We start from the raw sequence: 14,696 nt of genomic DNA on the forward strand, positions 1-14,696 counted from the left end.
TTCTTGCAGCAGTTTGCTCAAAATTGAACACTTTTTTTTTATTATTAGGTTATCAATCATTTTGTGCAGAATGCCTTTCACACTTCAGAAAAGCAAACTGTTGAGGAAAATCTATATTCTGCTGTTTTTTTGGTCATATTAGCCTCTGTTTAGACTTTTCAGGGACAGGAGTGGATGTCAGATTCTGAAGGAAAGTTAATTACATTCATTGTGAGAAAAAATTGCTCATAAAGGTTTCAAAAGAAGATGTGCATTTTATCTAGGGCTTTCCATGCCATGTCTTAAGGTTCCCATTGTGTCAGGTTTCACAGGGTAACAATCAAGTGGAGAGCAAAATCTCTCAGGGGCTGCTAAGCTCAGAAGTTGTACATCTGGGTATGGTCTCAACCAGTTCCACTGCTGACTTTCCACAGAAAATGGTACTATTCAGTGAAGATCCCATAGAGAAGAAATATTTTGAGACCAAGGGCAATCTGTCTGTCTTTTGGACCCCTGGGCTTGAGTGCATCTGATATGGTAAAGTACATTTGCAACCTCTGACTCCATTATCTTGTTCTTCTGAGAGCTCTGGCATAGTCCCTTTCTAGGCGACCACCTTCTGCCTCTCAGGTGCTGGGGTCTGCAGTATCACTATGTTGTGGTCATTGCATACACAGAAGTGAATGACTTCAGACATAACACCTAAGGTCATATGAAGCAGAACATGATGGAGGTCTCAAAATGTGCATATGAAATTTGTGTGAAACTAGTACAAGACAGTATCTTACCATCACCAGAAATGATGCCACAATACAGAATAAAGAGAACCAACTTCATTTATTGGCTTAGTTGTTGATTTCATTCCAGATTGGCTTGGGAAGAAATAATTAACAACCCTTGCTACTTTGCTAGGGCTGGCTTGCACCTCTCTTTTCATGGTGTCTGTATATTGGCGGGGATCTTTTCCAAGCAAGGTCAGTCTCCTCAAATTATCTACATATACAATTTATATCAAAACTGTATAAAAAGTAGTACTCCACAATGCAAGAAACCTGCACTCCTTTCAGGTATTTTTAATTTTTGAAAATACAGATATCTACTTAGTTACTGAAGCTTGATGTCAGAACAGTGGTAGCACCCCACAATGCAGAGTTTCAGTGCCTACTCTTCAACCCAGTGTGGGAAATAGCTGACATTGGAGGGAGCGTGTCTGTATTTCTATTGAGCCATCTCACCTCTAAACTTTTAAGCTAGGATAATGACTTTAAATCTCTTCATATATGTGACTTGCAACCCGTGTGGCATATCTAAACAAACTGGCATCCCTCCATATTCTCTTGCGAGACTCCATCTGTTCCTTCCTTAATTGTGAAACCTATATCACCTTAAATAAATACACACAAAGATTCCTGGACTTTGTTAATGTTAGCTCCCTAGGCCAAATGATTCAAGTCCCTACTGGGGTCCCAAAAGTTTTAGACCTGGTTTCACAAGTATCGTCACCCTATGCTCAACACCTATAGTTACTAGTTCACTGGTCAGATCTGACCACTGTTTGGTGACACTCAACTGTAAGTATATAAGATGACTTACCACATAATGCTTCTGTTTTGGAGACTACTCTAAGGTAAACCTAATCTAGCTAACTGATGAATTTTAAGCATCCTCTCACCTCACTGTATCCATTTTACATGCTGCCGCATTTGTCAACAATTTTTGTACCCACCAGAAGACATGCACCAGGGTATAGGTCTCCAAAAGAAATAAAGACCATGCCAAGTTCAGGAATGAGACCCTTAGAATGGAGCCCTAGTGTACTCAAACTGTGTAGTATGAGGAAAAAACGTGTAATCTATTAAAGCAAACCTGATATCCCATCATCTTGAGATGAACTCAGAAATATCAATAAAGAACTCTGAAACAGAATCAAATCTTCCACAAGTAAATACAAATTGAGAACTGTTACCTCTATTATGGGCAACCACCAAGCAACCTTTATCTATGTCAGAAACCTTAGCGGTAATGCCCAGCAATGCTTAAAGCTAAAACTTAACAACACCTAACGTCCCGTGTCAACCTAGTGACATATTAGCAGACAAAATTCAGCTCTAGCTTAACTTCTATATCTTTGTTTAACTTTCCCCAGCTAATTCACGCACTTACACCACCCTCTCTTGGCAGGTCCTGGATGCTTTCTCCAAAGCCAGAAACTCTTACTCTCTGGGTTCTGGTAATGCAAAAGGCAGCCTTCTTATTAACACCAGACACTGTCCGGTAGAGTCACTGTTAAGCCTGTTCACCCTCACTCTCTCCACTTGATTCATGCCTAAGGAATAGAGAGCTGTGGTAGTCATTCTCTTCCACAAGGGAGCACTGTAAACTCATAAGTCTCACCAGCCTTTTCTGCAAAGCAGTGGAAGACATCATTATGGAAGTTATTAATAAGGACATAAACAGTCTACAGTTCAGGTTTGTTAAAACCAGATCCTGCCTGCTGAATCTGAAGGACTTCTTTGAATGTAACATTGAGCAGATTTACCCAGTTGTAATCCGTCAAACTATTTACTTAGACCTGGCCAAGGCTTTTGATAGTTTCTAACATTCTGACATTATGTACAGGCTAATCTAACTAAATTTAAGCACTTGTTACCTGTTGGAAAGCAAACTGGCTAACTGACTAACCCCAGTCTATTAGTGAGGGAGGCATTCTTCAAAAAGTGTAGTTAGTGGTGTCCTGTGGTGATCAGTCTTATTGCCAGTTCTGTTCAGTGTTTACTTCCCAGATGTCAGGGGCATGTGGCTAACCAAGTTTGTAGATGCTGCAAACTTAGAGTTGTCATTAACTCCGTTTGATTTCCAAATTCTTCAGGAGGGGACTACATCATAGTATCATAGTAGAATAATAGGCTGTTGACTCAAGGGGCATTTTCAAGCCTAGCCACACTTTCCAGTAAAATGCGGTAAATATTGGTTCCCATGGGTTTTGTAGGGGTATATTTAATTGGTCATGAGTGGCTAAGCATTTACAAGCTTCATGTCGCTATTGAAGACATAGGTGACAGGCCAGGGGTATATTTATAGTTAGCCATCCACTACACCAAGCTTTGCTTGAATAAGTGCAGGGAAGAGCTCTTCTTCACATGGATGGGAAGCCTGTCCCATAGGGAGAGCCTCTGATATGCACATATCTCCCTCCAGCATGACGTGCTTATGTTGCAGGCAAGGTTTAGGCCATTGGATTTGGATGTTCCTGATGCTGTTTTACAGATGTGCACTAGGTCCATTAGAGCTTGATCTGAGGATGCTTTATAGGTGAGGTATAGGTCGATTCTCAGCAGCTTGTTAGAGACCAAATATATGGACAAGGCTTTGAGGTGGACCACATAGGACCTGTTTCCATACCATGTATTCTTTGAGTGAGGGATCTCTGGATGCTCCAGTTGTTGCCCAAAAGGGGAGCATGGTACACTGTGATTATTTTTATGAGAGCAGAGTACAACAGAATGATGACATGTTTGGATCTTGATGCTATACCCTTTCTTTAAATCGTCCAGCATAGAATGATTTCCTCAGTACAGCAGACACATAATCAAATGCTAAATCACTAACTACATGAGTTTACAAATCCCTCATTGCAGAGTCTACTCTTAGGAGTTTGGCATTGTAGTAGTTTGTTGTGGTGGCTGTTTCTGAAAGATACCATGATTCACTTTTTAGCATTGAGTTTTATGACTCTGGCACCAGTTATTAGTCTGTGTCAGGCCTTCTTGGGGGATTCAGTGACTGCACCCGGTTTGTAATCATCTCTGAACTTTGGTCAACCAGAAACCATTAATGTTAGTCTTGACCGTAGAGAAGTCAGTACCAAACAGGGGCAGCCCCAGCATTTGAGCTCTGAGGCACCCCACTAGTAACAGGCCTTTTTGTGAAGGTAGACTCCCCTATTCTAACTACGTGGTTCCTGTCTGTAAGCCTGCTTGCTATCCAGTGGGTAATGTAGAGGGTTATACCTAGTTTGTTGAGTCTTTCTACAATGCCTGAGTGGGGTATTATATTGCATTACATGCCTTAGCCAGGTTGAGGGTAGGCAGTATGCACCATTTTGCCTTCTTCCATTGCTTTGGTGCCCTTCTCAAAGAAGTCCACCAGGTTGAATAGGCAAGGCCTGCCCTAGATAAACCCAAACCAATTTATGTCCAATGCTTTTAGGTTACCTATGTCATCATTTAGGGTATCCATGATTATTCTCTCCATAACCTTTCATATCTGGCTAGTCAGGCTTATGGGTCAATAAATCCCCAGGGCCAGAAATTGGCCCATCCTTGTGCAACAGGGATACCTGTTGCAGTCCTCCTTAATTTTTGAACAAAGCATATTTGGAGGCTGTGGTTAGAAAGTGATTGCAGTGGGCCCGATAGATCAAGTTTCATGCCATTAGTGAGATATCCTGAATTATTGTCTAGACTCCTCAATGCAGTGTTCTTGGCCCTGGAACGCACCTTTGGTGCCTGCTGTCTAGTGATAGTTGGGAGAGTTATGGATGTGGGTGTTTCCTGAGGGGGGAATTTGGCAAGGCGAGAGGATGAAAACTGGGGCTAAATTTGTCAGCCAGAATTGCATTTATTTATTTATTTCAGTTTGATGACCAGGGAAGTCCACTGGGCCACAAAGAGCCTGTTTTCAGTAGAGGCTCGGGGAGAAAAGCTCCAAATAACAGTTACAGAGAAAATAACACATACAAACAACTGTTAAGAATGTACAGTGCACAAAGAAATAAGATACAATAGATTAGCAGTGAAATACTGCATTCAGTACAGTAAATTATATTTTGATACAGACAAGTGATATATAATAAGTACATATGCAAGCACGGATTAAATGGGTGATTGCCACATTAGGGTGTAGTGGGGTGAGCGTAGAAGTTGCAGAAAGGGTGGGGAAGAAGGTGGATAGAGGGGAAGTTTACGTTGAGGAGTGAGGTGGACATATCCATTTAGTAGTAAGATAAGAGAATAAGAGAGATTTGAAAGTAGTGCGGTCCTGGGTATTGCAAAGAGTGGGTGGGAGAGAGATCCATAGTTTTGAAATAGAGTAGGAAAGTAGGAGGTGGCCAGAGGGTCGTGATGGTTTGTGGATCTGTAGGAGGTTTTCGTTTTCTGGTCTGAGTGAGCGGTTAGGGATGTAGGGTTTGAGTGTAGTAGAGAGAGAGGGGCAGCTGGTAGGTTTGTGCATGAGCTTGTGGGCATTAGTGAGATTAAGCAAGATCAGATAATTGGGAAGTTTGAGTCATTGTAGAGTATGGAGAGAGTGGCAGTGGTGGGAGGAATTTTTAGAGTTGGTAGCAAATTTGCTTATTTTATTATAGCATGATTCGAGCTTGGATTGTAGACCCGGTTGGAGATTATTTAACAAGGGGGAGCCATACATTAGAGAGGGGAGAAGGAAGGAAGAAGCAAGGGTTTTTCTGGTGGTGGGGGAGAGGTAGTGGTTATGCCTGTATAGAAGTCCTAGTTTTTGGTGGGTTTTTAAATGGCAGATTGAATATGGGTGTCAAATTTTAGATGCTTGTCAATGATCATGCCAAGAAGTTTGGTATTGGATACGATTTCAGTTGCGATGTTATCGCTACTGAGTATTGAGAAGGAGTTTGTGTCTATTGAGGAGTTTTTGGAGGGGGATTTATCAGCCCCATTGGGGTAGCTTCACAAACGCAGACCCCAGGGTACATGTCTCAATTCTATATTTCTTTCCAAATATGAATTTTCCATTTGCAATTTTTTATATGCCAACAAGTCATTTTCAAATGTTTTGTAACTTTTCAGCTAGGGAAATGGTCTGCCTAAAATCTGAAAAGGCGCCATCCACACCTATTTTAAAGTTAAAACAATTATTTTTTTCAAGTGTCATTAATTTCCCCATTCTGACTGGGGTTTGTACTTGCCATTCTTTCATTGCCTTGTGGGGAACTTTCCACACCAGTCTCTCGGTTATCTTCTGTTCCCACATTTCCTTGGCCTGTCTGGGTAGGCTGGGTTAAAGGAAACCCCAGACTTCCAAAGATATTTGCCCCCATTGGTGGCACATTTTTCTCCATTAAATTCTGTATTTGCTCAGTATGTTGTGCCAACTGCTGGTTGATTTTCTGCAATAAATCCATTACCTCACCATTGGTAACTGTGGAATCCATTGGGTCGTAGTCAAACTCACACCACCACAAATGTAAACTTCAGAACCTTCAAACCACAGTAGCTCACATCACCAAATCAGGTGAGACAAGGTAATGGTAAAAATGCCAAATTTTATTAATGGTTAAGCGCTTTCCTCTCCTTCAAGAGACTTCATCAGAACAAATTATATTACAAGCCCAGCCTTTAAATACCGTTACTTAATAAGATCACATTAATCACTTAATTACAACTTAAAAACACACTACATGATTTTTCAAATTTTATCAGAATTAAATAAACTCACTCACATAATATAATAAAACATTTAAAACATTAACACACATCTCTTATTTAATTTAATTGTGCCTAATGGCACTTCAAACCATCTAGCCCATAATATGTTTTACTTTGACCAATAACAATGTAACAGGGTTTTTTGCTGACTATGATAACAAAAATAGCATAACAGGCATTGTGTATACTAACGTTGTAAGTAGCCTGAATGCTGAAATAGTGCCTGAGAAAGCGACTCTTTGCACGGATAAGAAAGCCCAAAGCGCCTGTTTTATTTCTAAATCAAATTTGGATACACCGCAAGGACAATGTGTAAACAATTTGCAATGTTCACCAACCGAAATTGATGAAGATGTAGAAAAAAACTTGGACTGCATTATTGACTTGATGAATATGGTTAGTGCATATGATGTTAAGTTAATTCATTTTATGGAATCAAATGTTGTAGAAATGGAGAGTGGTGGGGTAAACTTCCATGACAATATATTTGGTTTATCAAATGGTAATGCTTTTGATAATGAAAGTATGAATAGTTGTTTGCATTTTAGCTAAAGGTGAAAAGGGTGATGATTTTGAGTGTGGTAAACACTTAAATAGTGATGCAAATAATTTTCCATTTGCAGGGCAAATCGCTAGTACTGTATTTACACCATTACATGAAGGTTTGGTTGCCTTTTCTGGGGTGGAAATGGTTGATTTAAATGTAAAAAAATGAGACCGAGTCCAATGTTTTAGCTGATGATTTTATTTTTTTTAGGAATTTCAATGGTAAAACCGACGGCCCATTATTTAATGTAAATGATGAAAGAAGTGATACTGCTACATCGGGTGAAATGTGTAAAATAGTTAATAACAGCAATAATGATTTTAAAATATACAATTACTCTATTAAAGTGGTGCAAACAGCACATGCTGATTTTTTGGCCAAGGGACTTACCTTTGTGCCTGCAAGAAAAGGAAATATTGTAAATGCCTTAATTGATTTAAAATGTTTTACCCGTAAATTGAACCTTAAAGTATGGTTTGGTAAAGGGGGTAATGAATTAAATGTGAATGGAAATGATAGTGAAAGTGTTTTATTAATAAAACCAAGTACTTTCAGTCCCCCTTTGCACAACTCCATTCAGGTATATGAAAGAATGTGTGAAAAACAAATAAGGCAGCACTTTAAACAGTCCCATGAGGAGAATTATTGTAATTTAAATAGTGGTGTGAATTAGCCTTATTAAATGATTTTGTTAAAGACAAAGTGCGCATAATGAAACCCAATAAAGGGAGTGGAGTTGTTCTAATGAATAGAGTAGAATATTTAAACAAAATGAATTTGCTACTTATGGATAGTACATATGCGGCAAGCTCCTTAAATGAGATACATATTGCCTGTAGAAAGTTAGTTCTAGCGTTGGATGATATGTTGTTTCAAGGTCAAATTAGCCTTGATGAATATAATTATATAAAAAATGATTATACCGTGATTCCGAATATTTTCGGAATACCGAAGATCCACAAGGGCCTTGTAAATTTTAAGTTTTAGGCCTGTTGTGGATGGTAATAGATCAAAAACATGTTACATGAGTAAGTATATTGATCATTGTTTACAGAAAGGCTTACAAATATTTGAATATATTACAAAGGATTTGTGGCATTTTTTAAAGAAATTGAACAAATTAAAATGGGAGCCTGGGCTAATTGTGGTGACTGTGGACGTTGTTAATTTGTTTAGTATTATACCACATTTTGAAGGTACAATATGGTTGGAAGTTCAGTTAGCAAAAACTAGAATGTATGACCAGGACATCATTAATATGATTATTGCCCTGATTGAATTGGTTTTAAACAGCAACTGCATACATTTTGAAGGGCAATACTTTAGGCAAGCCACTGGGGTAGCCATGGGGGCTGCCTGTGCTCCCATATTTGCAAATTTTGTCATGTCATACTGGGAACAGGAATTCTTAATGAAAAGTAGTTATTGGACAAATATTTTACAGTATACTAGATTCCTGGATGATCTTTTTTTGTTGTGGAGGGGTAGTCAACAAGAATTGGAAGAATTTTTTTCTTATATCAATAATACATTGGAGTTCTTGAAATTTACCCATAGTTTTAGTGAAGAACAAATCACATACTTAGACATATAGTTGAATGTTGACAAGATTAATGGTCGGCTATATTCTAAGATATATAGAAAGCCAACATTTTCAAATTCCTATTTAGAATTTAAAAGTTGGCATCCTTTACATCAAAAAAGAGCAATTGTGAAAGGCCAACTGGTAAGGGCTGCCAGGATGGTCAGCCATGATGAGCATTTTCAAGAAATCAGTTTTATAGTCAACATGTTTGTTCAAAGGGGCTATCCTTTAGATTTATTGGAAGAATTATCTAAGGAAGTGATAGGTAAAAGGTATAAAAGTATTTATATACCAATCTTGGGTGGACCTCACAGGTTGCAAAGTGAAGTGGTTGTCAGTCGTATTCCTAGGGGAAATTAATCAAGATTTATGTTTATAACTACTTTTAACCTGGATTCTGGGGGGTATCACCCAGGCGGTAGTAAACAATTGGGAAATCCTGGATTTTGATCTGATTGTAGGGGCAATAGTTGGTAAGTGTCCCCCTAGTATAGTATATAGAAAGGATAGGTCCCTTAAAAACATGTTTGAGTATAATGAAAATGCATATGGCCTTTCAAATAGAACCAAAGGGAATGCAAAATGTGGAAAGTGTAATTATTGTTGCCATATTTTTGAAACAGGAGAGCAGTTTATAATAATAATTCTATCTTTATAAAAGGACACTATAATTGTAGCATTGTAAATGTGGTCTATTTAGCCAAATGTCAAAAATGTTTGGCATTTTATGTAGGAAAGACCTCTAGAACATTTAAAACACGTATTAGTGAGCATCTTTATGATATAAAGAAAAGAAAAATTAACAACGCTTTATTTAGGCACATTAAAGACAATGGGACACATTCCTTTAAGTTTTTGGCTATTGATCATATAGTGAAGGACCCCCAGGGTAAAATAGTAGACTTACGTTTGGATGTAAGTGAACTGAGATGGCAGCTGAGGTTGGATGCCACCCAATTTGCTGGATTGAATGAGACAGTCAATATTGTATGCATTTTAAAATTAAAACATATTATGGGCTAGATGGTTTGAAGTACCATTAGGCACAATTAAATTAAATTAGAGATGTGTGTTAATGTTTTAAATGTTTTATTATATCATATGTGTGAGTTTATTTAATTCTGATAAAATCTGAAAAATCATGTAGTATGTTTTTAAGTTGTAATTAAGTGATTTATGTGATCTTATTAAGTAAGGGTATTTAAAGGCTGGGCTTGTAATGGAATTTGTTCTGATGAAGTTTCTCGAAGGAGAGGAAAGTGCTTAACCGTTAATAAAATTTGGCATTTTTACCATTACCTTGTCTCACCTGATTTGGTGCTGTGAGCTGTTGTGGTTTATAGATTTTTTGTAATTGGAGATTAAAGGTATAGGTCTGAGGACCTTAACCACTGCTGTATTGCCATGAAGGCATCCAGGAGTTATTGGTAAGATTAGTTTGAAGTGGAAGCTGAAGTGAATTTCCAGCTAAATATTTATAAATTCTGAGATTAGTTTTGAGTTTAATTTATATTCTTATGATAAATTTATAATTTATTGTTATTGTGTTTTGTAGAGCTGTATTCTGATAAACGTACAAGTTCTGCTGAAAAGAATACTTCAACTGAAATAAACAAAGAAAACCGGAAACCAGACAATGAACCTGCTAATATTTCAGACAATGGTTCTTACATCCCTATCTCCACTGACTTGGAAGAGGGGGAAATATTAAGTGAGATAGAAGATGAACAAGTGAGTGACACACTGAATAAATCTCATTGTAAAACGTCTCCAAAACGGTTAAAGGCTAGAGAGAGCCACAGACATAAAAGAGGTTCAGAAACCGTAAATTCTAGAAAGTGTGGTAAAAAGGAACATGACAAAAGTAGAAAGTCGCATACTGAAGCAGCGAGTAGTTCATATTGTTTTAGAAGAAAAAATGACTTGCGAGCATCTGTTCTACCTTCTTCTCCAAAGAAGTTTGTCACTCCTTCCTCTGTACATGAAGCAATGCTTATGTTAGGAGAAACACGAAAACAAGTACGAAAAAAATACATGAAACTTCATAAAGATTTAAAGCAACGTCAGTTTGTCAGAGCTATTGAAGTTGCAGTTATAGATTTCAGTAAGATGATAAAAACTTTGAACTGGTCCAGGCTGTCAACTGACCATCATCTACAGCATCTGCTCTGTTCCACTATAGAAACAAATCTGGAGAAAGTAAAATCAAATGGGATTGTAAGACGTATTTTTGATTTGCAGCATCCAAACATGAAGACCTCATTATGGCTGTTTGTTGAAGAGCAGCTTGATTATTTGTTTGAAAAGATAAAGAAAATCCTCCAAAGATCATATGAAGGGGTAAATCGAAATGTTTCCCGCCATGACAAAAGACAGCTTGATAGTGCAGGTGAATACAAGCCTGACAACAAAAGTATGTCAAAGCATAAGAAGCAGCCCAGTCATAAAGACAGAACACCCAAGTTGTCAGTGTCACAAAGCAGTTTTAGCACCTCAGTAAAACGGTCATTTTCAGAAGAAAAGAGTGAGAAGCAGCTAAAGAAGAAATCATGTGAGCTTATGGAAAAAATGACTGAAGTGGAAACTATAAACCAATCTTCTGGCAAGCGCCTTTCCTTTGACAGAGCAAGCTCAAAAATCAAAGACAGCACCCCAGGACCTGATACTCATGTGACTACTGCTGTGGAGGAAGATGGACATAAAGTTTCAAAAACTGAAATAAAATTGCAGAACAGGTCAGCTATTACCATTGGAGCCTCTGAAGAAGAGGTCTCTAAGGGTCTTAACTTCACCATTGTTAATGATTCACAGATGGGGGAGATGTTTAAGAGTCTTTTGCAAGACTCCCAACATTTGGAACAAAGTGCTGTAGAAGCAGAAAGTAATAGTGAGACATCTATGCTATGTCAGACACAGAACTCAGGGTATCTAAGTGAGGAAAACATTTCAAGCTGTGTATCAACCCCTCAGAAAGTTTTCCAGAAATCAGAAGAAGTTGCTGACAGTTTCTGGTGTACTGTTACCCCAGAGAAGAGCTTAAATATTTCTGCAGAACCGAAAACACCAGTTCAGTTAGATGTTCTGGATGAAAGTTGCATGCTAGAAGTTCCTGATTTTATGACACAAGGGAAGTTTCCTTTCAGCAGTACAAACAAACAGAGCAGTACATTTCCCTCTATTCTTCTTGAGGATCTGGCTGTCTCTTCAACAGTACCATCACCTTTAAAGTCTGATGTGCATCTGAGTTTCCTACAAACTGAAAAAGAAGGTCATGTTCCTGAAGTGACAACTCAAGAAGTAATTACTACCCACTACAGTGAGGGTGCAGTGCTAGAGGAGGGTGATACGAATGAACACGACATTCATTTGGCTTTAGATTCTGATAACTCTAGTAGCAAGTCTAGTAGTTCTACCTGTCAAGAAAACCAAGAAGATTCTGCTGGTTTCCAGTACCACTCCAGTCTTCCAATGCAGGCAGTAGTAATGGAGAAATCAAATGATCATTTCATTGTCAAAATATGGTGTGCACCTTCACTGACCACTCCAGAAACTGAGGACTTATCTCAGGTAGCTGAGGCGCAGTCTGTACCTTCTTTAAGAAATGAGCATCAAAAACCCCTTGAAGAAAATTCCAGTACTGGAGAGAGTTCTGAGGACAGTGCTGAGAGAGGTGTTGACAGAAATGTGTCCTGTGGAGGTAAAACATCTGAAGTGCTTGTGAGCTCTCCATTGAGTGAGCATAATGGCCCAAAAGTACAGTCAGAAATTTCATATCAAGACTCTTGTGCATTTGCAAGCAAAGAGGATGAAAGTATGGCCACATCAGAAGCCTTAGTTTGTACCACTGAGGATGGTGATCATATTCCCCAGGTTATGCATACCATTGAGATTGAGACTGAGACAGAAGCTGAGCATGACAAAACATCAAGAGCTTCTCCTTGTGGTATGGAAATGATTAGCTCTGAGTTTTCAGAGTCAAGGGCAGTGGGACCTTGTAGTTCTCAACAAGCAAATGATGTAGTTACTAGAAAAAGGAAAAGGAAGACTGCCTGTCAGCAGCATACAAAAAAAGCTAGGAAAGAAATTAATTGCACATATAAAAGAAATCCAAGTAGAAAGTCTAAAGGTAGTAGTGACTCTGCTTCGGGCAAGAAATGTAGAAAAAACTTGTCAACTCCTGAAAAAAAGGGAACTTCGCCTGTTATGTCTCTGTCACCCAACAGTCTTTCAGCAAAAAATGTCATTAAGAAGAAAGGTGGAGTAGTGGTTGCTTGGACCAAGTAAGCATTTTCACTTAATTGCACTGAAGAGTAACCTTTTCACTTAATTGCATTAAAGTAGTAGTTATACCATTGTTTATTTGTTGATTACTTACATTCCTTATCTGGGAAGTATAGCATGGGTGTAACCTATTTTCAACAGAGACCTGAGGCAAAGTCCCCACGGAGTTAAGCCAACTGTTAAAAATAGGAGTAAGACTATATTATACAAGTATGAATATTTCCCAATAACAGTAGAACTAGTAACATAACTTCAGTTAAAATTAAGGTGTACACATGCCAGTACATATTGGGTATTCAACAAGGGTTGGATAGAAAATCAGAAGTGAGCAGACAAGTTTGATGATTTTGCAATATTATTCTGACTTTTTTGTATTGTATAAGTATTTATTTGTTTATTTTTTTAAACAAGAAATATCTTTATTAAATTATCATGTATAGGACATGTTACATTTATGTAAATGACAATAAACCATAGTGACACAATCACAGTTGCAAACATTATACATTCCAAACCATGCGACACAACTATAGTTGCAAACATTATACATCACTTTTAACATATCCAGTCATTGTTAGTCAACCATTACATAGCTCATTCAAATTCTGCCTTCTTTTAAACATCATTCCTCCTCTGCATGTATTGATCCCATAGTTCCCATTTCTTTCCTATGTAATTTGCTCCTACCCTTTTCTAAAGATCTCAGTTCCTGTTGTTTTAACTGTTACTATCTTCACTACTTGTAGTAAAGTTGGTTCGAACTTTGATTTCCATTTTGTAGTAATTGCTTTTTTTGGCAGCCATCATAATTAGATTAAGCAAGGCCTTACTGTGTCTAGGCAATTCCGAGTTTGCATCATAGCTCAAAAAATAATTTCCTTAGTCACTCCAACTTGCTCACCCAGCATGTCTGATGGGAATCATTAAAATCTACCAACTCATTACACTCCCACAAAATATGTTCACAGTGACCTCTTTCTGTCTTATTACACTGCCAACATTTGCTGCCTACCTGAGGAAAAATTCTTTGAAGGTTGCTTGGGGTATAAAAATACCTGTGTAAGCACTTCTAGGCAAAGATCCAAAATCTTTTATATTTTGTTGCGTATGTGGGAGAAGTACATGCATCCCCTTTGTTTCTTGTGAATTGCTTATCTAATATCTCTTCCCCGTCCTTCCTAACCTCCTCTGATTGATTCTTATAGTTAGTGTGCAATAATTTATATGCTCTATTAATTATTCCTTTCTTAATGGCCACTTGTTCTAGATTTTGCTAAAAAATCTACCAGTGCTGGTCTTTTGTTTAGGACTTCCCTATTTATTTCTCTTTGCCTGTATTCTGACATCAATTCTTGATATGGAAGGCAATCTTTAGCCTGCAGTCCAAGTAAGCTGTTGGCATCTTCCCATTCTATTACCTTTCCCTCTCTATTTATTTGCTCCCAGTATCTTGGTTCCTTTGACAGTTTTCTCCAATACATTCTCCCCCTCTTGCCTGTTGTGTGTATTCCTAATTGCAGTCATCCTTATTTGCAGAATCTCCTTTCTCCAGTCTCATGTTGGCTTAGCTCTTAGAAGACCTTCTGCTACTTTCTGAATATAATATTCTCTATGATTATTGTTCTCCGTAAAGGTCGGCATCCAAAATCCCAGTCTCTCCCTGTTACTTGAGTTTTCCCCTTGTTTCATCACCATCTCTTTCCACTTTGAATTAAAGTTTTCTGCTTGTGCTATGTGTAATGTGTGAAACTGTGTTTCTCTGAAATACCCCCTCAACTCTGGTAATCCCAATCTGCCCTGTTCTGTTAGAAGAATAAGCTTGTCCCACTTGACTCTTGCAGTT

General features: G+C 38.1%; 1 protein-coding gene across 1 annotated transcript in view; it reads left to right on the top strand.

The window, feature by feature from the left end:
* Positions 1-14,696, top strand: part of CASP8AP2 (caspase 8 associated protein 2) — a 402,406-nt gene that overhangs the window by 61,699 nt on the left and 326,011 nt on the right. Inside the window, exon 2 of the mRNA XM_044071899.1 lies at positions 10,128-12,852. Coding sequence (XP_043927834.1) covers positions 10,128-12,852 — 2,725 coding nt within the window. The remainder of the gene's footprint in view (positions 1-10,127; positions 12,853-14,696) is intronic.

The sequence above is a fragment of the Protopterus annectens genome, chromosome 1.part0 (genome assembly GCF_019279795.1).
Source record: "Protopterus annectens isolate FY-2018-M chromosome 1.part0, PAN1.0, whole genome shotgun sequence".
NCBI lineage: Eukaryota > Metazoa > Chordata > Ceratodontiformes > Protopteridae > Protopterus > Protopterus annectens.